The 25,490-nt window shown below is 43.0% G+C and overlaps 1 protein-coding gene across 8 annotated transcripts in view; it reads left to right on the top strand.

The window, feature by feature from the left end:
* Positions 1-25,490, top strand: part of FGGY (FGGY carbohydrate kinase domain containing) — a 416,066-nt gene that overhangs the window by 9,283 nt on the left and 381,293 nt on the right. For 6 of the 8 annotated variants that reach the window (XM_082418647.1, XM_082418641.1, XM_082418642.1 and 3 more), the window contains exons 2-3: positions 9,172-9,324; positions 11,072-11,286. In XM_082418647.1, the coding sequence (XP_082274773.1) occupies positions 9,213-9,324; positions 11,072-11,286 (327 nt within the window). In that variant the 5' untranslated portion in view covers positions 9,172-9,212. Of the gene's footprint in view, positions 1-2,050; positions 2,218-9,171; positions 9,325-11,071; positions 11,287-25,490 lie in introns of all 8 variants that reach the window. The other 2 variants (XM_082418644.1, XM_082418643.1) reach the window with 2 other exon arrangements.

The raw sequence follows: 25,490 nt of genomic DNA, 5'->3' as shown, positions 1-25,490 counted from the left end.
GTGGACCCTCCGAAGTTGTTGGGAGGATCAGCAAAGCTGTCTACTAAGTCACTAGTACCAGTCCTGGAAGAGAGTAAATGCTCACGCAAAATCTGTTGATCCAAGACGAGGGTTGGCACAAAATGTGAGTTTGAGAAACATTGCGATTCATGTGAAGATACATATTGACAGGACATATTAATAGATAACACTAATTTCTAGGGACCTATTAAAGGAAGAGTAGGGTATTTGAAGAGGGCTACCTCAAAGCCCACCTTCAAAGGCACTTTGTGAAGACACCCAGCTCCCCTTCCCTTTTCTCCTGAACAAGTTGTTCTGATGTTAGTGTCCGAGGTTGGGTATTGGGCTGGATGGGCTACTGATTTGTCCCAACATGTGTTGCATCTGGGGGGCCTCCAGGAAGGTAGAGAAAACCTGCTGTGTGCTCACTGTGGGCTACTAGCCCAGCTTCTCTCATCTCCACACAGCATCATGTGGGAACATGGGTATCTGAAGATCATTCTTGTTAAATGTACCAAGTGCCCCGTATCCCTTCTTCCTCCCTCTTTATTTTAGGAAAAGCCATGGCATGGAGGGGCAGTTATAGGAACTAAAAGTATATAGCAAAGAGGAAGGAAAACTCAGGAGGTCGTGAGAGTCATCTTAAAACGTTTGAAGGGATAGCTCACCTAAAAGAGGTTAGGTGGTTTGGCTGATCCCGTGGGATAAAAATGAGGACTAGAGGGTGGAAGCCATATAAAGCAGAATTCAACTCAGTACGAGGATCTTTCTTATTATTATAGTACTAGCTGCGTATTGTGAAAATTCAAACAGCACAGAGAGGGGAAGTTAAAAATTGCCCTTCAAGCTTCCACTGCATTTCTTTTCCCTAGATGTCACTGCAGTAAGCAGGCTTTTGCATATTCTTCCTGAAGTTTTGTATGTTAGGTCCTTATACAATACAGTGGTTCTCAAATTTTAGCATCTGTCAGGGTAGCCTGACAGATGTGAGCCGCCTTCCCCAGAGTTTCTGAATCAGTAGATCTGGGCTGGAGCCTGAGAATTTGCATTTTTAACATGTCACCTGGTCATGCTGTTGCTGCGCCTCTGGAGATCACAGTTTGAGAACCACTGTTGCTTTTCCTCTTTACAGAGTTAATACAAATGCGTTCATACTGTGGTGTCTCAGAACTTGCTTTTTTACTTAATAACATATAATTAGCAATTTTCTTTAGCTCCTCCTTGTTCTTAACAGCTGCTTCTGTATCAGTTTTAGCAATTCCCCTATAAATAGACATTGAATTTGTTTCCAGGGTTTTTGTGAGTGTGCCCTTGCCTTTAAAAAAAAAAAGTTGAAATGGACATTTTTTTTTTTTTGAAATGGACATTTTTGTATACGTCTTTTAGATGAGCCAATCTTAAATTCTTAGAACATAAATTCTTAGAAGTTCAACTCTTGGGTAAAAGAGTAGATTTTGAAAACAGAAAGGAGGTTGAACCAATTATTCTCCCGCTAAAAGTGTCTGAAACTGCCTTTTTCCCCAGACTCTTGCCAAAGATAGGTACTAGCATTTTCATTTTCTGCCCATTTTTTAAGGTGTACGATTCTATCTCAGTATTGTTTTGATTTGCATTTCCCTCCATTATTTGTGAGCCTAAAGGTTCACATGTATGCATTGTATGTCTTTTTCTATGAACTGCAGGTTTGTATTTCCTGCGTCACAGGAGGAGAGAACAGTATGAACAGAGGCACCAAACCTTCATTTGAGGGATTGCTAGTAGCTTTGTAGAGTTGGAGCCTCAGGGGTTGCAGTCAGGGAGGAGGCAGGGAGGTAAGGTGAGAGGCTCAGGCAGAGCCATAGCTTTGAGGGCCTTGTGGGCCAAAGAAAGAACTTGGGCCTTACTTTGGGCAGAGGCAGTACTGATGGTGTTTAAGCTTACGGTGTAGCTCTTGGCAGTTTTAACAGGGCGTGTTTCTGGAGGGGCAAGCTGTCCAATAATCTTCCAGTAACTCATTCTTTAGGCCTTTCACCCTGGGCCTTGAAGCCACCTGGCCATTCTTGATAAATAGGTAAACACAAGACTAGACCAGAGACCTCAGCCGGCCTCAGGCTGGGCACTGTCTTCAAGGGAGGAGTTTTGCAAGATGGTGCAGGCACTGGATTTTGTTGCTCTACCTAATACTGTACTGCCCTGAGCCCTTCCTGAATTTACCGACATCTGACAGCAGTCATCAAGGTTGGTGGGTTCTTCTGTTGTTTTTATTTGAGTGACTTTCTGTGAAAAGCTGTGGATTTGGGCCAATATGCTAATGATAATGACATTGCTTTGAAGTTCTGATTAGTTCTGTAGAATATCATTTTATAGTTAATTATGTCAACAAATCAACAGCAACCTCTTGGAGAAGAAAGTGACAGAGGGAGAGAAACTACATATATATTTAACAAATTGTCAGAACTCCAAGAGAAGTAGGAATTCATGTATTACAAAGAAGAGTCCACTTAACAATAAAAAATCACTAAGTTTGCCTGTAATTTTCCCTATTATGTGCGTAGCTTTGTAATTGGCTTATGGGGTTAAATTATAATAACTTTGCATTTAGAATCAGGACACCAGCCCTGGCTCTCTCTGTGTCTGTTCTGCCACTTTTCTGCTTCCAGGGTCCTGGCATGAGAGTAAGAGGCTATCAGATTCAGGCTTTGGCTTTTAGTGAACTCAGGCTGTGAATTGGGTTTGTGAAAGATAGACCCCATCTTTCTTCTCCCCTCCGTGCATATATCTGTGGGAATGGGGCTCTGGGTCAAGGAGGATGATTGACCTGGGAAGGGGTGCAGTGCTTCACACACAAGAGAGGCTTGCTGATGGTGCTTCTAGAACTCTCCAGGGACAGAGAATTTTTAGAGGCTTTTTATTTCAAAAGGTATTTGACTATTTTATACATTAATAATTTCTCCCTCCCTCACAGCCCAGGAATTCCCCTATTACTGCATGACACATGCTGTGCTTGTCTCCAGGTAGAAGGAAGTAGGGGGCAGAACATTCTCAGTTAATAGCTAATGTTTCTCACAGTAGCATTTATAGTGACATAGGTGGTTGTTATTAATCAGAGCATGGAGGGGGCATTTCTGATGGTTGAGTGTCTGAGAAGTTTTCACAGGATGAACAGACTTGTAATTGTGTTCTGAGTGTGTCCAGGATGAAAGCAGCTTGGTTAGGGAAGGAAAGCCAAGTCATTTCAGGGATGGATAAGAGTCCTGCTCTGGCTTAGGCAAACCTGAATTTGAGTACAGCCTTCTTCCTCTCCAGGCGTCGTGACCATCCACTGGGTATCGGTCCTCTCAGGATTTGAGTGTCCTCCCCTGTAAATGGGGGAAGGGTGCGTGTCATAAATGTGGGCCCCCCTCTCCCTTTCTCTGCAAAGAGAATAGCTTGGTAGGGCTATTAAAGGGCTTGGAAGGCATTTTAACAAGTCAGGAGCTGCTTTATTGGCTCACAAGTATTGAAGAGAAGAGAGCATAAGCAAGGTTTTATGGAAGAGGACATGGGAGACTCAAAGTTTAATTTGCTTTGAGGTGATGTTTGTTTTTGGAGTTTGGGGATGTCATTTGATGTGTCAGATTTTCCATCCATGATTTCGTTAGGGCCTATACTGTGCATTTGGCCTCAGCATGGTTGGGGTTTGTGTTTTCTTTGCGTCAGCTGTCGTGCTGTTGCCTGTGTGGCTCTTGGAGGGTGGTGGGTTTTGGCCACCATCCAGGACTGCCTCAGAATTGATCCCTGTGGCTGCCACATTGTGAGGCAGGCATGAGGATTTGGTGAGTTTTGCCTTTTCTGCCTGTTGGAATCCATCTTTGAATTTAAAAGGACAGCCAGCCGTTCTTCTGTCTGATTTAATACCATATCCCTCCTCCAGTCACCTCGTATTTGTCTTTAAAAATGGGCTCAGGGGCTTCCCTGGTGGCGCAGTGGTTGAGAATCTGCCTGCCAATGCAGGGGACACGGGTTCGAGCCCTGGTCCGGGAGGATCCCGCATGCCGCGGAGCGACTGGGCCCGTGAGCCACAGCTGCTGAGCCTGCGCGCCTGGAGCCTGTGCTCCGCAACGGGAGAGGCCGCGATAGTGTGAGGCCCACGCGCCGCGATGAAGAGTGGCCCCCACTTGCCACAACTAGAGAAAGCCCTAGCACAGAAACGAAGACCCAACATAACAATCAATCAATCAATCAATAAATAAATCTTTAAAAAAAAAAAAAAAAATGGGCTCAGTCCCAAGCATGAAGATCCTCAACATCCTGAAAAATACTGGGTTTCTGATCCAATGATTGGAACGGTGATGAAAACAATAAACTGGTACTTCTTTTACCAACTAACGTCTCTGTATTCTGCAGAGAAAGGTGGAGTTGGAATAAGATGCTTGGCTACAAGAGTATAGCTAAGATTCTGGTGGCAATCTGGAGACACCTTACTGCCATGTGTAATATTACCAGGTGCATTAGGTTGAGCTTGAAGTACACCAACAAGGCATAACTTGAGGCATCACTATTTGACTTTCAAAAATCAGCTTCTTACATTAAATTGTCAGCTCTTTAAAATCAGAAATGATATATTTTTCAGCTTCCTATTCCTAGTGTCCTGGCACAGAGAAAGCACTTAACATTTGCTTACTGGAATTTGAGCTGTTAGACATGGTGAGAATACCTAGGTATAGATCATGCATATTAAGTGATTGCAGATGTCCAGAGGTGATTTGATGGTGAAAGGGAAGGTTGGCACATGTTAATAGTCCTAATAGTTGCTGCCATTTACTGAGCATGTACCATACATCAGGCACTATGCTGGGCACTTCGGTTATACAATCCTAGTTAATTGTTCAAAGAATACAATGAGATTGGAGCTGCAGGAGACAGCCTTTCACTTTAAGAGAAGTATCTGTCAAGAAGCTGTACTTTTTCTCCCATGTGTATTTTTGGTAAAGCCAGTGGAGAACCAGATATTATTGCCAGATTAGCGCTTTCCTTCCCATCGCGAACTTTCTCTCCATCTTAGAGCATGTGCGAGTTGTTTAAAGTGGTATTTAGTTCCTTCTGTCAAGGAGACTAAAGTTGACCAGCGTACTCATTGCTTATCTTTTTCTTCCCAAACCTCCCAACCCCCTGATTGCAATATAACTAAATAAAAAAAAAAATTGTGTGGGTCTCGTGTACTTGAGCTCCCAGCCAAGGCCAAAGATCAAAGTCAAGAGAGGATATTGAGCTCCCTCCCAGGTCCCTGGGACGCTGTATTTGCAGACACTGTTTCCAAGTCAGTCCTGGAGGAGTAGCCCTTTAAGAAATAGGACTGCAGTTAAGCTCATCCACTTTGGAGCCTTGTAGTCTTAGGAAACATTGTTACTGGTCTTTGGTCACTTAGGGGAAGACAAGGAGGAAAATACAAGAGAACAATTCCCAAAGGTTGGTTTTCAGCACCGGTATTTGAGCATGACCCCTTAGAATCTCTGGGATAGTTGTGCAGAGAACAGCCTCCCGTGTCTGTGACCCTCTTTCCTTTTCTCACGCTGCCTTTGAGCAGCTTGCATGTTTGTTAAAGAATCAGCCATGAAGCCTGTGGTTTTCTGTGGCACATTTCTAATAATATTTGTAAAGGCTATTATTTAGTAAGGCGCATAAATATTTATCACAAGAGCAGTCTTTTGATCGTGAACAGGGGCCAAAAGCCAGTCCAGTCTGCGCCGGGCACTTGGCTGGGAGGCTGTTTCTGCCCTTCGGAGCCTCCTGTAGACTGAAAAGTTAGGTAAGGCTCGGGACGTGTGTGCAGCCAGCTTGAATTTCTCCCTGTAGCTTTTCTTTTCTCTTGGCCTTCACGATCTGTGTCCTTATTTCTCTGTCTGACCAGCCTCCCTATATTCCCTATCAGTTGTTTTTCTTTTTAGAGAATTTATCTTCGACTGAAATGAATGAATTGGAACTAATGTTCTGACTCTCAGCATTCATCCATTGGGCTCTGGAGCCATACCGTCCTGGCCTGGAGTCCCAGCTCCTCTGGTTTTGTGCTCTATGACGTTAAATAGCTTTATTGCTGAGAACCTCAATCTCCTAAGCTGGAAAATGGGCTCATAGTGCCAACCACACGGGGTTGTTACAAAGGTGACGTGAAATCACAAAATCGGGTGGGCGATTCGCAGAGCAGAGCTTAATAAATGCTAGTTGTTGCTGCCTTTGTTGTTGATATTGAAGAAGATTTTGAAGGATTTGGTTTTCACTTTTAGGTTGGTGTGTGGAAAGAGCCCTAATTACTGCCTTAAGAGGCCAGGGTTCAAATGCAGGTGCTGCTGTTGTTTACTGTTTGTGGTACTCAGGGAAAATTTCCCCATCCCACCAAGGTATAAAATGGTGATAGGGTTACCAGCTTGACTGGGTTTCAGTCAGAAGATATGAACAAATGTATAAAAGTGCCAGGCATGTGGGAGGATCCTAATCCTTTTTTAAAAAAACAAATTGGAAAAGGGAATAATGTTTTCCATTTTGCAGTTACTTTATTTCTTTGAGGCCAAGAGGACCTGGAATACAGTTTGGAGTCTAGGACACAGCAGAGAGTACCTATGACCCAGGAACAAAGGGCACAGAAAGGGGAGACAAAGAATCTGAGTTGCAGAAACTCCTCTGGCAGAGTTTTTATAACTCACAGGGTTGAGTTTCAGGGAAGCTGCCTAAGGGCTTGAACTTCTTTGTTTCCCTTCTTTCAGGGTCCAGGTGTGGAAACAATCATAAAGAGATCACTTAAAACTATAGTAATGGGAAACATGGTGAACTTGAAATATTTAATTAGGATCTATTTCTTACAAAAACATGAACTGGGAGGTCTGTGCGAACAGTGCAGGGAGGGTATGATGCCCTTGTTCCCGTGGGTTTGACTCTCTTCCCAACTGATGTCTCAGTTAAATGGTCTAGAAGTAGGTAGTTTGCCAGAGAGAGGCCACCTGGTGTTGAGGAAGGGTCAGTCTCTGAAGGTGGGCAGCCTGAGTTCTGAGTTAGCCAGTTGTAGACAGAGTAGGCAGGAATACCTAGCAGAGTCCTTGGCAAATGGGCATATACTAAATGGAGGGTATCAGGCAGTATATCATTCCTGAGAATGGTTAGGGATTTGGGAGCCAGAGGGAATGAGATTGCTCTCAACTCCATCCCTTGCGAGTTATATGACACACTGGAGCAAGTTATTAACTAGTCTAGGACTCGTTTTCCTCATCAGTAAAATGGGGATGATAACAGTAATTATCTTCAGGGGTCGATGTCAGGATAAAAAGTGGATTAAGAATGTAAGCAAGCTGCTTAGCAAAGCATCAGATACACAGTAAATTTGTACCTTTTATTATTTCCCTAAAGATAGGTTTTAAAGGTGTCCACTGAGTCTCAGAGACTTGGTGAGTTCGTGCTATGTGCCAGGCACTGGGCTGGCACTGGGGATACAGCTGTGGTCCAGACAACACTGGAGTTAATGTCTAATGGCAAAGCTCCACTCTCCATGCAAGTGTGTGTGTGTGTGGGGGGGGGGGGGTTCTCCCAAAGGATGGGCTCTTTCCTGTTTAGCCAAGAGATGGGTCCAAAACCCAGAGCTGGGGGAAGCCCTGAGTCAGCTGCAGAGTGGAAATCTTCCTCTTTGGATTTTATTGGAAGTAAATCAGGATGTCTGGGTAGTGGGTGGTAAGATGAGGAATTCCTTGTAGAGGAAGACAGTCAAAAGTGAGGGAGCCAGACCTGAGGAGCTGGGCCCGCCCCCTGGGGGATCCTTTTGTCACTGGTGCTGGCAGGAGTACAGAGAAGCCTGGGTGATGGCTGGCCAGGTCTGTGTAATCCAGAATGTTTGTATAGATTCTTCATTTCCTGTGTTTTTCCCCTTGTTTCTCCCTCCAGTGTTTAGAATAATCTTGGATAGTTCTAGCCAAGGACAGAGAGTTGTTGACCTGTCAGGATCAGGGTTGGGGAGCAGCATCCCTGGGCCCTTCCAAGTGGTGACAGTGGGAAGCTAAGAGAAGGAACCCCGAGTACAGCAAGAGGATGTGTATGTGGTCAGTTCGGGGAGGTGGAACAGCTAGCCCGGTCAGTCTTCCTCCTCTTTGCAGATAAAGAAACCGAGGAAGATCTGAGCCATGGCACTGTCCTATTTTGTCCTTCACTGTATTCTCAGCTCTTAGCAGGGTGCCTGGTGCCTGGCACAATCTGCATTTCTTTGCATATCAGTCATTGATTGCAAGATGCATCATTGCATCATTATTTCATATACCACTAAGAAGGAAAGAACATGCTACTGATTAGTTGTAAGATGCCATTGATTGCTGAGTCACTAATTTTGAAGAAGCTAAACGTGAAAAAAATGAGTGTCTTCGAATTAATAAAATGTAGTTGTAAGCATCCAATAAATATTTGTTAATTGGATGGATGAAGCATACAGAGATTAGAATCAAGGAGAAACACTAGTGCAGATAAGTACAAACCTAGGAATCCAAACTATTAAAGCATTAAAGCATGAACCTGTTGATTCTTGTTTTCTATGGATTCACTGATTTAGGTGTTCATTCCGTAAACATTTATTGAAAACCAGTTATGTACCAGACACTGTACTGGTTTGGGGATATAGAAACTGTAGGAGCTGGAGATCCAGAAATCAATCAGTTCCTTTCTTCAGGTTCAGGCCAGTAAGGGAGACGGACACAGAAACAAAAAATTCACAGAGTGGTTTTTAAAAAGTTTGAAAAGAAAGTAGGGACACAGTACTCTGGTGGCACCAGGGCATGGAGAGAGGCAAGGAAGTCTTTCCTGAAGAGGTGGGGTTGAGCTGGATCGTAAAATGAAAGTCAGCAGGCACACAAGAGAGGAAGGAAGTAGGAAGGGAAGAGAAGTATGAAGTGGAGACAGTCCTGTAGCAGTGCGGTACACCTGCGGTCCTGCGAGGGGTTCAGGGTGTCTGGAGCTTGGTGTGAGAATGGGCAGGACTGAGGTAGATGTGGCTGGACAGCAGGCAGAGGGCAGCTCCTGGAGGGCCTGGGATGCCGTGCAGAGGGCCTCAGCCAATGGTTTTCAGCCATCCTGAGTCCTGAGGAAGGAGCCAGCAGAGCGATTGCTGGGGGGAGGGTAGAGGGCCAGGCAAGGGTGATCTTTGCTTCAAACAGAGCAGCTCTGCTTTGATCTGTTTTATTTCAGTTTTTCCGAGTAATGGCTTGAAGGAAAGATACCCCTTTTGGATGCTTGAAGGAATGCATGGTTTGAAAACTGGTGCCACTGGTCATACGGGCGAGGAGACGAGAAGGCACTTAGGCTGGAGCCTGAGAGTTGTTCTCTGGAGCTCAGATGAAGGTAGCACATGTTCTTAACTACAGATTCCCCACTGGCCTCTACACCTGCCCGTGAACCAAAGGGGGCCACACACCTTTGGGAAATCTTCGTGATCAAGTCAGAAGCTATCACTCGTAATGAAGCTGTTTTTGACTGGGATAAATATCCAGGAAGCTTTAATGGAACATCTGCTGGCTGACTTCATTTTAGAATTCCCAGGTGTGACCTTGCCAAGGAAACATTACCTTTTTGAAGTGGAAGGGTGCAGAACGCTGCTGCGGTTGAAATTAGACTCTGGGCGCTGAGGCCGCCCCGAGCTCACCTGGGGAGTTGTAGCATGTTCACCAGCATGGGTATCTTGGGGGCTTGTTCTTATTCTTTAAAAGGCCAGTCTGGAAAATGAAAGCCTCTGTGAGATGTCTGTGTCATGGGGGCTAATCTGACCAGAGGGACTCAGAGCGGCAGTGAAGGCCAAGGAATTCCTGAGTGTTCTCTGGTCAGATTTCCTTGTAACTCACAAGGGGTCTGTAAAGAAAACAGATTGTCTAACAAGTTCCTGATCCTGTCTCCCTCGAGGCTCCTTCCCAATTCCCAGTCACTTCCTGACCCGGCTGCAGTATATTTACCTCTTCTCCAAACCTGTATCGCAAGCTGCTAAGAAGGAAAGGAAGGGACATGAGACAGATGTGGGACTTTGGGTCCAGGCTGCACTTGAGTGGTGCTGGCTAAATCTCTTAACTTCTCAGAGACCTATTTGCCCATCAGTATAAAATGCATCAATGTGCATTTACTGTTCTTAAGTGTGTGGACCTAGCATTAAGAGAAAAGTTACATATCTCTTGGCATCTCATCTTAGTCACCTGTAAAATAGATTTTTAACTATACTCACCTTCAGGGGGAGAGGGGAATTGGATGAAGGCAGTCAAAAGGTACAAATTTCCAGTTATAAGACAACTAAATATTAGGAATATAATGTACAACGTGATAAATGGAATGAACACTGCTGTATTTATATATGAAAGTTAAGAGAGTAAATCCTAAGATACCTCACCACACAAATTTGTTTTTCTGTTTCTTTACTTTTATATCTCTATGAGATGATGAGTATTCACTAAGCTTATTGTGATAATCACTTCTTAATGTATGAAAGCCAAATCATTATGCTGTACACCTTAAACTTATACAGTGCTCTGTGTCAATTATATCTCAATAAAACTGGAAGAAAAAAATAGTCTCACCTTGTAGAGTCGTAGTGAGTAGAGGGGCTGTATGTACTTTTTACAGTGCTTGTTGGCACATAATAGGCCCTCAGTAGATAGTTTTTTGAATGAATGGCCGACTGGGCAGATGAGGTTCCTTTTCAGCGCCATGGGCATTGTCCTTGTTGCGATTCAAATTCAGTGAGACGAAAATGCATATCTATTGCCTCCAGATTCTCAGCTCTATAACCCGTTATTTATCCTCATAGCACTTTTCACCCAGTGTCACGACTTTGCTTGAATAATTAATGCAGTTCGTAAATGCTCACCATCTGACTCCCTTCCAAGAACAGAAACTCCATGTCTGAGGCCATGCCTGTCTGTTCACCCACTACCTAGCTCAGTGCCTGTTAGCACCCTGGCAGCAATGAACGTTTTGTTGGATGAATAAATAATCAATGGCTACCAGTTCATCAGCTGCATCCCTTCATTTCCACTTTCAAGTTGTCCCATGCTTGGCTTTGCAGACCCACTTGGTCTTCACGTGGTTTTGCCCTTGATCCCCGCAGGTGGAGGGACGGCAATGCCCGGCGGAGATCAGGAACTCGGGAGCTACTACGTGGGTGTGGACGTGGGGACAGGCAGTGTCCGTGCAGCTCTGGTGGACCAGAGGGGCACCCTCTTGGCTTTCGCAGACCAGCCAATCAACCAGTGGGAGCCTCAGTTCAACCACCATGAGCAGTCCTCCGAGGACATCTGGGCTGCGTGCTGCATCGTCACGAAGGTACGGCCTCAACTCTCGCGTTCTCACACGTGTTCCCCTGCTCCCACCTGCTGAGTGTGTGTAGTGTGTCCATCTGGTGCCAGGGACAACATCGGGGTAACTTTAGACACAGGCTTTGCCTTTAGGGAGCTCATGGTCTATGGCAGAGACCAACAGACAGCTGGGATGTAACGTGATAGGTGCTGGGAGCAAAGTGACTGTGGCTAGAGCTGAGGAAGGGGCCAACACTGAGGGGCTCCAGGTAGACAGGATGGAGGATGCAGAACATGTAGACAGAGGATTCAGTCAGATGTGACCGAATGTGAAGACGTCACTGATAACCGTAGATGACCTCTGCTGTGCCCTCAGGTGTGCCCAGTGCTGTGTAAAACATGTTAACATGCATTATGTAGTCGGATCCTCACAACGACCCTATAAAGGTACCTTCATTTTACTGAGGAGGAAACAAAGGCAGTTAGTAAGTAAGAAAGGCAGTCTGACTCCAGTGCTGCACCCTTAGTCACTGGACTGTCCTGCCTTCCAAGTGGACAAATGAGAGGAACCTCATTTTGTTCAGAGGGAACTGCATGTGCAAAGCCACAGTGGCCTGAGAACACGGTGGGTTCTGAGAAAGGAAGGAAGTCAGGCAAGCCTAGTGCATCTCTGAGTTGTGCCAGGTAGACGTTTATCTTGAGTGGCCTTGGTTTGCGGTCAGCTTGCTGGCTTGGGAACAGGAGTGATGCTGGATGAGAATTGTTCCCTTTTAGTTTCACTCGACTGGTTTTATATCCTGGTGATCAGGAACGACAGAGATGCTTTTGTAGTTTTTTCCAGAGGGAAAAATAAAGTCCTGGTTTCTCTCTTCTCGCTGTTCCTAGTTTAGTTCCTTAAATATTCATGAAGGGCTTGGTAATTTGCAGATGGACAATTCACCATTCTGTCCGTATTGATCAGTCTGTTTAAACTTTAATGAGCTCTGGGCTGATGTTAGTGCCCCCGGAGAAGAAGGCAGGGAGAGAAGGTCGGGGTGGGAGGCACTGGAGCATTATATAGGAATAAAACGGGGGCACATCTTCTCTTCTGCCTGTTTAATTTTCCTCCTCCCTCCCCCTCCCCGCCCCGTCCCAGCCCCCGCGTTGGTGAGAATCTTCTACTCTTTGCCCTTGGGTCTCCTTTGTTCTTCCAACATATAGCCTTTCTCGCCATTAAGGAAATTGTCAAGAAGAAAATATAATACCCTGATGAAAAGCTACTTTAAAACAGGTCTCCTCTAAGTACAACTTGGTTTAATGTTGGATTTTTAATCATTTCCCGGTGGCAGCCACCTCTTCATCTGCTTGAGCCCCGTTAGCCACGTGAGCGCTCTGGGCATTTGTCCTTAGTGAGGATGTCTCTCTGTAGCAAACCTGGATAAAGCTATTGGGTCTTAGGCTGTTCCCCTCACATGGGGTATGGCCATGTGGCCGCATGTCAGAAGCCATATGATAAACATGACACATCTACTCACAGCTATATTGCTATGTGAGGTTGAAGGAGGGAAGCATGTTTATATTAGAGTGGTAACACACCAGAGAGCACAGATTCTGGAGCCAGACTGCCTGGATTGACATCCCAGTTTCAACATTTATTAGCTTGTCATCTTGGACAAGTTACTTATGGTGTCTTGCTTGAGTTTCATCATCTGTAAAATGGAATGATGACTGTACCTACCTGCATTGGGTCGTTGTGAGGATTAAATGAGTTAATGCATATAAAATGTTGTAACAGTGCCTGGAAATGAGTAAGCGCTATGATTCCTATGGCGATGATGATGACAATAACAGAAATGAGTAGATTCTGGAGGAGAGTGAACTTCTAAGATGAAATACTGAGAAGTCAATGTCAGTAAGGGAGGCACCTCATGGGAATATTCACTCCTTTTGTCGTTAGGGTTCTTTCCATGTAAGATTTTGAGAAGCAATGGTCTGGGGCAAGGGGTGACATAAAATGCATCCCGACCTGTCTTGTCTTTCTCAAGGACTTAAGGAAGTCAAGAGTTTGAGAGCAGTTGTACTTACTGCTTCCTTTTCCCTAAGTTGCTCACATTGCCTGAGACGCTTTCCCCTTAGTCAAGTTAATAAAAACAATAAGAACAACAGTAACAGTATGATGATGATGATGGCAGCTCACATTTCTTGGGCACTGGTTATGTTCCAGGTACCATGATGAACACTTCATACCAATCACTTCATTTTATCCACACAACAGCCTCTTTTTTTTTTAAAAAAAAAACTGAAATATAGTTGATTTACAATGTTGTGTTATTTTCAGGTGTACTATTTTTTTCAGATTCTTTTGTCTTATTGGTTATTAAAAAATATTGAGTAGAGTTCCCTGTGCTATACAGTAGGTCCTTGTTGGTTATCTGTTTTATATATAGTAGTGTGCCCATGTTAATCCCAAACTCCTAATTTATCCCCCTACCCTTTTCCTTTTGGTATCCATAAGTTTGTTTTCTGTGTTTGTAGGTCTAGTTCTATTTTGTATCTAAGTTTATTTGTATCTTTTTTTTTTTTTTTTTTTTAGATTCCACATACAAGCAATATTATATGATATTTGTCCTCTGTCTGGCTTAGTTCACTTAGTGTGATAATCTCTAGGTCCATCCATGTTGCTGCAAATGGCATCATTTCATTCTCTATTATGGCTGAGTAATATTCCATTGTATATATGTACCACATCTTCTTTATCCATTCCTCTGTTGATGGTCATGTAGGTTGCTTCCATGTCTTGGCTATTGTAAATAATGCTGCAGTGAACATTGGGGTGCATGTATCCTTTCGAACCATGTTTTTCTCTGATATATGCCCAAGAGTGGGATTGCTGGATCATATGGTAGCTCTATCTTTAGTTTAGTTTTTTTTTTTTTTAAACATCTTTATTGAAGTATAATTGCCTTACAATGGTGTGTTAGCTTCTGCTTTATAACAAAGTGAATCAGTTATACACATACAATATGTTCCCATATCTCTTCCCTCTTGCATCTCCCTCCCTCCCACCCTCCCCATCCCACTGCTCTAGGTGGGCACAAAGCACCGAGCTGATCTCCCTGTGCTATGTGGCTGCTTCCCACTAGCTATCTATTTTACATTTGGTAGTGTATATATGTCCATGACACTCTCTTACCCTGTCACATCTCACCCCACCCCCTCCCCATATCCTCAAGTCCATTCTCTAGCAGGTCTGTGTCTTTATTCCCATCTTGCCACTAGGTTCTTCATGGCCTTTTTTTTTTTTTTTCCCTTAGATTCCGTATATATGTGTTAGCATACTGTATTTGTTTTTCTCTTTCTGACTTACTTCACTCTGTATGACAGACTCTAACTCCATCCACTTCATTACAAATACCTCCATTTCATTTCTTTTTATGGCTGAGTAATATTCCATTGTATATATGTGCCACATCTTCTTTATCCATTCATCTGTTGATGGACATTTAGGTTGCTTCCATGTCCTGGCTATTGTAAATAGAGCTGCAATGAACATTTTGGTACATGACTCTTTTTGAACTATGGTTTTCTCAGGGTATATGCCCAGTAGTGGGATTGCTGGGTCGTATGGTAGTTCTATTTGTAGTTTTTTAAGGAACCTCCATACCATTCTCCATAGTGGCTGTATCAATTTACATTCCCACCAACAGTGCAAGAGTGTTCCCTTTCCTCCACACCCTCTCCAGCATTTATTGTTTCTAGATTTTTTGATGATGGCCATTCTGATCGGTGTGAGATGATATCTCATTGTAGTTTTGATTTGCATTTCTCTAATGATTAATGATGTTGAGCATTCTTTCATGTGTCTGTTGGCAATCTGTATATCTTCTTTGGAGAAATGTCTATTTAGGTCTGCTGCCCATTTTTGGATTGGGTTGTTTTTTTGTTATTGAGCTGCATGAGCTACTTGTAGATCTTGGAGATTAATCCTTTGTCAGTTGCTTCATTTGCAAATATTTTCTCCCATTCTGAGGGTTGTCTTTTGGTCTTGTTTATGGTTTCCTTTGCTGTGCAAAAGCTTTTCAGTTTCATTAGGTCCCATTTGTTTATTTGTGTTCTTATTTCCATTTCTCTGGGAGCTGGGTCAAAAAGAATCTTGCTGTGATGTATGTCATAGAGTGTTCTGCCTATGTTTTCCTCTAAGAGTTTGATAGTGTCTGGCCTTACACTTAGGTCTTTAATCCATTTTGAGTTTATTTTTGTGCATGGTGTCAGGGAGTGTTCTAATTTCATACTTTTACATATATCTGTCCAATTTTCCCAGCACCACTTATTGAAGAGGCTGTCTTTTCTCCACTGTATATGCTTGCCTCCTTTATCAAAGATAAGGTGACCATATGTGCGTGGGTTTATCTCTGGGCTTTCTATCCTGTTCCATTGATCTATGTTTCTGTTTTTGTGCCAGTACCAAACTGTCTTGATTACTGTAGCTTTGTAATATAGTCTGAAGTCAGGGAGCCTGATTCCCCCAGCTCCATTTTTCGTTCTCAAGGTTGCTTTGGCTATTTGGGGTCTTTTGTGTTTCCATACAAATTGTGAAATTTTTTGTTCCAGTTCTGTGAAAAATGCCAGTGGTAGTTTGATAGGGATTGCATTGAATCTGTAGATTGCTTTGGGTAGTAGAGTCATTTTCACAATGTCGATTCTTCCAATCCAGGAACATGGTATATCTCTCCATCTATTTGTATCATCTTTAATTTCTTTCATCAGTGTCTTATAATTTTCTGCATACAGGTCTTTTGCCTCCTTAGGTAGGTTTATTCCTAGATATTTTATTCTTTTTGTTGCAATGGTAAACGGGAGTGTTTTCTTAATTTCACTTTCAGATTTTTCATCTTTAGTGTATAGAAATGCAAGATTTCTGTGCATTAATTTTGTATCCTGCTACTTTACCAAATTCATTGATTAGCTCTAGGAGTTTTCTGGTAGCATCTTTAGGATTCTCTATGTATAGTATCATGTCATCTGCAAATAGTGACATCTTTACTTCTTCTTTTCCGATTTGGATTCCTTTTATTTCTTTGTCTTCTCTGATTGCTGTGGCTAACACTTCCAAAACTATGTTGAATAATAGTGGTGAGAGTGGGCAACCTTGTCTTGTTCCTGATCTTAGTGGAAATGGTTTCAGTTTTTCACCATTGAGGACAATGTTGGCTGTGGGTTTGTCATATATGGCCTTTATTATGTTGAGGAAAGTTCCCTCTATGCCTACTTTCTGCAGGGCTTTTATCATAAATGGGTGTTGAGTTTTGTCGAAAGATTTCTCTGCATCTATTGAGATGATCATATGGTTTTTCTCCTTCAATTTGTTAATATGGTGTATCACATTGATTGATTTGCGTATATTGAAGAATCCTTGCATTCCTGGGATAAACCCCACTTGATCGTGGTGTATGATCCTTTTAATGTGCTGTTGGATTCTGTTTGCTAGTATTTTGTTGAGGATTTTTGCATCTATGTTCATCAGTGATATTGGCCTGTAGTTTTCTTTCTTTGTGACATCTTTGTCTGGTTTTGGTATCAGGGTGATGGTGGCCTCGTAGAATGAGTTTGGGAGTGTTCCTCCCTCTGCAATATTTTGGAAGAGTTTGAGAAGGATAGGTGTTAGCTCTTCTCTAAATGTTTGATAGAATTCACCTGTGAAGCCATCTGGTCCTGGGCTTTTGTTTGTTGGAAGGTTTTTAATCACAGTTTCAATTTCAGTGCTTGTGATTGGTCTGTTCATATTTTCTATTTCTTCCTGGTTCAGTCTCGGCAGTTTGTGCATTTCTAAGAATCTGTCCATTTCTTGCAGGTTGTCCATTTTATTGGCATAGAGTTGCTTGTAGTAATCTCTCATGATCTTTTGTATTTCTGCAGTGTCAGTGGTTACTTCTCCTTTTTCATTTCTAATTCTATTGATCTGAGTCTTCTCCCTTTTTCTCTTGATGAGTCTGGCTAATGGTTTATCAATTTTGTTTATCTTCTCAAAGAACCAGCTTGTAGTTTCATTGATTTTTGCTATTGTTTCCTTCATTTCTTTTTCATTTATTTCTGACCTGATCTTTATAATTTCTTTCCTTTTGCTGGCTTTGGGGTTTTTTTGTTCTTCTTTCTCTAATTGCTTTAGGTGCAAGGTTAGGTTGTTTATTCGAGATGTTTCCTGTTTCTTGAGGTAGGCTTGTATTGCTATAAACTTCCCTCTTAGCACTGCTTTTGCTGCGTCCCATAGGTTTTGGGTCGTCATATCTCCATTGTCATTTGTTTCTAGGTATTTTTTGATTTCCCCTTTGATTTCTTCAGTAATCACTTCGTTATTAAGTAATGTATTGTGTAGCCTCCATGTGTTTGTATTTTTTACAGATCTTTTCCTGTAATTGATATCTAGTCTCATAGCGTTGTGGTCAGAAAAGATACTTGATACGATTTCAATTTTCTTAAATTTACCAAGGCTTGATTTGTGACCCAAGATATGATCTATCCTGGAGAATGTTCCATGAGCACTTGAGAAAATTGTGTATTCTGTTGTTTTTGGGTGGAATGTCCTATAAATATCAATTAAGTCCATCTTGTTTAATGTATCATTTAAAGCTTGTGTTTCCTTATTTATTTTCATTTTGGATGATCTGTCCATTGGTGAAAGTGGGGTGTTAAAGTCCCCTACTATGATTGTGTTGCTGTCGATTTCCCCTTTTATGGCTGTTGGTATTTGCCTTATGTATTGAGGTGCTCCTATGTTGGCTGCATAAATATTTACAATTGTTATACCTTCCTCTTGGATCGATCCCTTGATCATTATATAGTGTCCTTCTTTGTCTCTTGTAATAGTCTTTATTTTAAAGTCTATTTTGTCTGATATGAGAATTGCTACTCCAGCTTTCTTTTGATTTCCATTTTCATGGAATATCTTTTTCCATCCCCTCACTTTCAGTCTGTATGTGTCCCTAGGTCTGAAGTGGGTCTCTTGTAGACAGCATATATATGGGTCTTGTTTTTGTATCCATTCAGCCAGCCTGTGTCTTTTGGTGGGAGCATTTAATCCATTTACATTCAAGGTAATTATCGATATGTATGTTCCTATTCCCATTTTCTTAAATGTTTTGGGTTTGTTATTGTAGGTGTTTTCCTTCTCTTGTGTTTCTTGCCTAGAGAAGTTCCTTTAGCATTTGTTGTAAAGCTGGTTTGGTGGTGCTGAACTCTCTCAGCTTTTGCTTGTCTGTAAAGGTTTTAATTTCTCCATCGAATCTGAATGAGATCCTTGCTGGGTAGAGTAATCTTGGTTGTAGGTTTTTCTCCTTCATCACTTTAAGTATATCCTGCCACTCCCTTCTGGCTTGCAGAGTTTCTGCTGAAAGATCAGGTGTTAACCTTATGGGGATTCCCTTGTGTGTTATTTGTTGTTTTTCCCTTGCTGCCTTTAATATGTTTTCCTTATATTTAATTTTTGACAGTTTGATTAATATGTGTCTTGGCGTGTTTCTCCTTGGGTTTATCCTGTATGGGACTCTCTGTGCTTCCAGGACTTGATTAACTATTTCCTTTCCCATATTAGGGAAGTTTTCAACTATAATCTCTTCAAATATTTTCTCAGTCCCTTTCTTTTTCTCTTCTTCTTCTGGGACCCCTATAATTCGAATGTTGGTGCGTTTAATGTTGTCCCAGAGGTCTCTGAGACTGTCCTCAGTTCTTTTCATTCTTTTTTCTTTATCCTGCTCTGTAGTAGTTATTTCCACCATTTTATCTTCCAGGTCACTTATCCTTTCTTCTGCCTCAGTTATTCTGCTATTGATCCCATCTAGAGTATTTTTAATTTCATTTATTGTGTTTTTCATCATTGCTTGGTTCTTCTTTAGTTCTTCTACGTCCTTGTTAAATGTTTCTTGCATTTTGTCTATTCTATTTCCAAGATTTTGGATCATCCTTACTATCATTATTCTGAATTCTTTTTCAGGTAGACTACCTATTTCCTCTTCATTTGTTAAGTCTGGTGTCTTTTGACCCTGCTCCTTCATCTGCTGTGTGTTTTTCTGTCATCTCATTTTGCTTATCTTACTGTGTTTGGGGTCTCCTTTTCACAGGCTGCAGGTTTGTAGTTCCCGTTGTTTTTGGTATGTGTCCCCAGTGGCTAAGGTTGGTTCAGTGGGTTGTGTAGGCTTCCTGGTGGAGGGAACTAGTGCCTGAGCTCTGGTGGATGAGGCTGGATCTTGTCTTTCTGGTGGGCACGTCCACGTCTGGTGGTGTATTTTGGGGTGTCTGTGGCCTTATTATGATTTTAGGCAGCCTCTCTGCTAATGGATGGGGCTGTGTTCCTGTCTTGCTAGTTGTTTGGCATAGGGTGTCCAGCACTGTAGCTTGCTGGTCGTTGAGTGAAGCTGGGTTTTGATGTTGAGATGGAGCTCTCTGAGAGATTTTCACCGTTTGGTATTACGTGGAGCTGGGAGGTCTCTTGTGGACCAGTGTCCTGAAGTTGGCTCTCCCACCTCAGAGGCACGGCCCTGATGCCTGGCTGGAGCACCAAGAGCCTTTCGTCCACACGGCTAATTTTGTAGGTTTGTAGTTTTGCATTGTTTTTCTAAAATAGGGTTCCTTTCTCTGCTTGGCTCCATCACTTCCAACTCTGTCCCTTTGAGCCTTGTGTTGTCTTTAGGAAAATGGCATAAGCAGTTCTGTTCCTCCTCTGGAGGGAATGTGCTTTGTCACATCAATGAGAAGAGGTTTTTCCAAATTCACATTCACATTCACAGGGGGTGTGGGCTCAATCCCTGGTCGGGAAGCTAAGATCCCACAGGCTTCACAGTCAAAAAACTTCTGCCCACTGTTCCCACAGTGGGAGGTGTTCCAAGGATGCAGCCTTAAGAGAGGGATGCTGTTGAGACCATCTGCACGGTGTATGTGTACGCGCTCTATCTTTAGTTTTTCTAAGAACCTCCATACTGTTCTCCATAGTGGCTTCACCAATTTATTATGAACTCTGTTTTAGAGCTGGAAGAAATGAGCTGTTAAGAGGTAAAGTAACCACCCAAAGTCAGGGGTTGGGCTGCTGCTGTCTCCCTCTTGCTCTTTTTTTGTCCCTCCCTTCAGCCTCATCTTATTCCACATGCCCGCATCTTGGAAATCGTATTAAGCTACCTGAATTTTTTTTTTAAATTGGCACTGAATGGAGAACTTTGAGCTTATCCTGATTGTTATATTAAGCATTCTGAATTACAAGTGCTTTTACCCAGCTGTCTGCTTATGTGGAAAATGTGTGCCCCCCGAGCAGGGGTCATATCTTGTTTATCTGTATTTCCTTAGAGTTCCTCACTTGTAATGTGCCCCATTCATGTCTGTTGAGTACATGAATGAGTGAAGTATCTGTTGTTTTCATTATCTGGCATGCTCTTCTCTTATCTTTTTTTTTAACCTGCCCAGCTCCTGGGTACCTTTTAAGGTAAGCTTAAGCATTACTTCCCCCTGGGACCCTTCCTGGTTGACCGCTGACAGTCCCTGCCCACCCTTGACAACCTCAGAAGAAAGAGGGTGAGAAACCCCTCTCTGCTGCCCCAGAGTGCACGTCTTCACCTGTATCATTATCTGGTCCTTACCAGATTGTGTTTTAATTGGTGACTTGTTTTAACCATGAGCTGAACTCTTGGAGAGTGTCATCTCTGTGTCCACAGCATCTAACACATTGCTTGGCACAAATTTGATGCTCAGTAAATGGTTGCTGAATTAATGTTACTTAGAGCTAAAAACAAGCAAACAAAAAACATTCTGACATCCCTCATCTTGTTCAAATGTTGCAATAACTCTATGACATAGCTTGCCATACTTCCTATTTGACACGTGAGGATATTGAGGCTCTGAAACTAATGAGTATTAGAGACAGACCTAGACCCCTACTGAGATGGCTCCAAATCCTCTTCTCTGTTCTACTCACCACTGCCCCTGAAATTGTCAAGTCTTTATTGGGTTGATGCCCACATATCTAAAGATTTCTATGGAAACACACAAGTCCTAGAGCTTACGTCGTCCTTGATTTTAAGGGCTTATATCCCTTTTTGGAGCCGCAAATCTTACTCACCTCAACAAGGCAAGAACATTGCAAGGTAGTGTCTAGTAACAGCTTCCATTAGGAAGAAGATAAGCTGGAGGTATCATTCAGCCAGCAGGTATTTGTCAAGTGTCATTAGTCTGCAAATATTTATTGAGAACCTACTATGTGCTATGCTGTTTGCTAAGCACTAGATTATATATGGGAGCGAGGGCTACAACAAGTTCTCTGCCCCTAAGGATGAAATAGTTCAGTTGCATGGAAAAAAATAATACCCATGAAGCCAACGAAATACCATTTTGTTCTAAATTGTACCAGCTGTATGAGTAATGGTTGGAGAGAGAAGGAGCAGAAGAGGGAGTCACCCATGTGGGACTGAGCAATCATGTCAACATCCTATATTTATAGAACCTTTATGTTTTACCAAGTACGTTCCTATCCATTTGATTGTCATACAAGGTAGGTAGGGGAGGGGTTGTTATTCCCATGTTAAATTGAAAAGAAATACTGAGATCCAGAGAGTTAAGTGACTTTCCCTAAGTCACCCAGGAAGTGGGTGATAAACCTGAACTCAGGCCAGATCTCTGTATTCCCTCCATCTCCAACACCACATACCTTCATCTTTTGTCTGGATTAGCATTGGAATGTAACTGACCTCCTCATCTATGTCTGTGCCCTTCCCCTCTCCAATTGTGCTCCTTCTTGAGCTGGAATGATAGATATATGTTAATGCTAACTTGATCAGGTCACTCTTGCTCACAGCTCTTCTGTAGCCCCATACTACTGCCTGGATGGAACTCAGAATCCTTAACATGGCCTGTAGGCGCTGTGTGGTTTGGTTTCAGCCTGCTCTTGGCTCATCTCATGATGCTTCTCTCAGCTCTGCCTTCCACCCATATTCTCCTTCTGTCATAATCCCACACATGCACTGCTCTCCCTGTCCTCTGGCCGGACTTTTGCACGCATTCTTTCTTCTTTCTGCACACTCTTCCTGCCTTCCGCTGACATATTTCACTCCTCTTCATCCTTGGATCCATACTGTCTGATACAGCAGTCACTAGCCACATGTCACCGTTTAAATTTAGTTAAAATTAAATAGAGTTTAAAATTTGCTTCCTCCGTTGCAGTAGCCACGCTTCAAGGGCTCGGCAGCCACGTGTGGCTGGTGGCTGCTGTGCTGGACAGCACGGATACAGAACATGTCCATCACTGCAGAAGGTCCCTTGGGTAGTGCTGCGCTGGATCTTAGTTCAAAAGGCAGTTGTTCAAGGAGGAAGCCTTTTCTCGCCCAATGTTACCTCCCAGCTAAGTCCTATTTTTACTCAGTGTTTTCACATCTCTCGTACTTTTTCTTCATAGAACTTCACATGGTTTGTGAATCATTCATTTTTTGATTAATATCAAATAGTAAAATCATTCTATAATCAAGTAATAACATAACAAAATAAGTGAAGTAAAATAAAATAATTCCCATTTGTGGATTAATAGCTGTCTTTTCTACTAGATTTTGTACCGCAGGAGGGTAGGAACTATAGTTTGCTCACCCAGGTCCTAACGTATAGTAGACCCCGGAAATGTAAAAAGAATGAATGACTCAGGACGTTGGGACCTCCCTACTCCCAGTCAATGAAGAAAGCTTGAGGAAGGATGTAGGGTTAAAAGTGAGACTTGAGAACACTAAGAGTGGATGTTCAGGAGGAATATTACGGACGGAAGCGCTTAGGTGGAGAAGTTAGAGTCAACCCCGGCTGGAGCAGGTGGTTTCCAGTAGGAGGAGGAAGGGGAGCTGGAATTGGTGATGGGGGCATACCTGGGGTGGCTGGTTCTGAGGCCAGTTGGGAGCTCTTCTAGAATCATCCTGAGTTTCAGACTGACCAGCAACAGATTCAGGATGGCTTGGAGGAACAGAAACTAAATTCAAGGATGCCAGTTAGGAGGCAATTTCCTTCTTCTAATGAAGTTCTGGAAGCTGAGATTTGTTTGAACCATAAGGTCTGGGAGGCCTGGGGCTATGTCTGTCTTGTTGAGCGTGTGTCCTCTATGGTGGCACATGTAGGTGGTTAATACTATCTCTTTAATAAATGAAGGGCTGGGTTAGGATGTTGGCCGAGGAATAAAGAGGCAGCGCAAGACTGAGAGACTTTGGAAGGAAGATCTAACAGGACCTGGTGACGATGGAAAGGGAGGAGGTAGAGGCAGTTTCAGAGTTTCTGTTCTTGGAGGAATGTTGGTGTCACTGACATAAATGGCAGTGTTTGGCCTCTGTCTCTCTACCTTATGTTCAAGGGACAGTACCACACCTGAGCTAGGATGCTGTGTAGGTAATGGACCAGGACTGGATTTGTTCATTTTACTGGTCACTAGAGTAGATTTTGTAAAACTGAAGGCCTCCAGGGGCCTTGCAGGTAACATACACCCCACACAAGCTGTATTAGCCTTGTTGTTATTCCCACCTCAGGGCCTTTGCACTGGCTGTTCTCCTGCCTGAAACACTTTTTCTGCAGTTGTCTACAGGGTCAGCTCCTCAGGTCCTTCAGGTGTTTCCTCAAATCTCACTTTCTCAGCAACTACCTTCCCCTTCTCCGGCATTCCTGATCCCCCTGACATCACTTTCTAGTATACTGTACATACACTATATAATTTTTTCGGTTTATAGTCTGTTGTATATCCTTACAACGTAACCTCCAAAACAGTGAGGAATTAAAAAAAATATTTTGCTTTCCATTGTTTCCCAAATGCCCAGAAGTGTGCACAGCATGACCTTAGAAGGGGCTTGATTGTATTTGCTGATTGACTGAATGAGTAATTGAATTTTGTAGGCAACAGGGAGTGATGGGCCTGAGGGAACTGGGGATTTCGTAACCTCATGCACACCCCCAAAGCTGACAAAGGCATTCAAATCAAGATTTAAAAGAATACAGTACCAGCCACACAGAACTCTACTTCAAGCTGGATTCCGTGAGGCCCCAGGCTTTGACCCTTGCTCCAAATACAGCTAAAGATAAAACCAGGTATGCCTCTGACCCTCCAGTTCTCAGTTTGGAAGATTTCTGAGGAACGCTGTCTCCCCACCCAATATGGCACAGCCTGCTGATTTAAAACACATGCAGAATTGAACTGGTTCCCACAGTCAGAACAAAGCGATGCACAATCCCTTCCCCAAACATTTGTTTGCTGCCCCATAGCTACGAGTTGACAGTTGCGAGACATGGACCAGGTTACCAAATGAAGTTGCAGAAGTCTCCTTCTCTGGAAATTCTTTAGCAGAGCAATGTGCTTTCTCTCTAGCCTAGGAAATTCCCTTGATGCCAAGCTGTTGGGGTGAGTTTACTAGCCTGCTTTCTTCTTCCATTAATGAGCGTATAAAAAAGAATCCTCAGGTCAGCAGGTCAAGTCCCAGGGGCCTTCTGGGTAGTGTGACCCTGACAGCCATCTCTCTGAGATGGTTTAGAAGGGGGTGGGGTTGGGGAGTGGAGGGGGTCCTCATGATAAGCATGATGAGCATGGTCATAAGGCATTTCCATATAAGGCTGGGGAAATGACAGTGGCTGCCTAACCAAATCAGGTTTAAATGCATGTCACAATTATTCCTCCAGTTCCTTGTGATAGGTTTCCGTTTTAGAGATGGAGACACTGCACTTTTGAGGCTGAAAGGCCATGGTTAGAATATAGAACTCTGTAGGTCTTCGAGGGGATTCATAAAGTAGATTGTAGAGAATATTTTCTTTGCTTCTACTGGAAAGTCGCTCCCACCGTAATTCTTAGGAGGATTTGAGTTTATCCAATCTTTTCAGTTGTTTATCCTGTCATTTTATATGTGCTTACATGACACACAGAGCATGCTATGCTTCATACATCAGAAAGATTCCATGAACACAATTAGTAAGGCATCGAGTGAGTTTTCCATCCTTCATATTTCCTACAAAGGTTTATCTGTTCCAGAGCACTTTCAAACTAATTGACGCTCTAGATCCTTACCTAGGAGTTCTCTCTCTCTCAGGAACCTGAGGCTCAGAAAGGTGATGAGATTAGTGCAAGATTACCTGATCCAGAAGTGGTGGAGTTGGAACCAGAAGGTGGCTCTTTTGACACTGTAGCCCATGCTTGTTTCTACTCCAAAGCTGCCTTGTGATATTGAGTTTTATTGCATCTTCTACATGTTCCCTCCCAGTTCCTCTCTTGAC

Source organism: Balaenoptera physalus (genome assembly GCF_965194825.1).
Source record: "Balaenoptera physalus genome assembly, chromosome: 1".
NCBI lineage: Eukaryota > Metazoa > Chordata > Mammalia > Artiodactyla > Balaenopteridae > Balaenoptera > Balaenoptera physalus.
The sequence above is the reverse complement of the archived record's forward strand: the minus strand, read 5'-3'. Positions and strand labels throughout refer to the sequence as shown.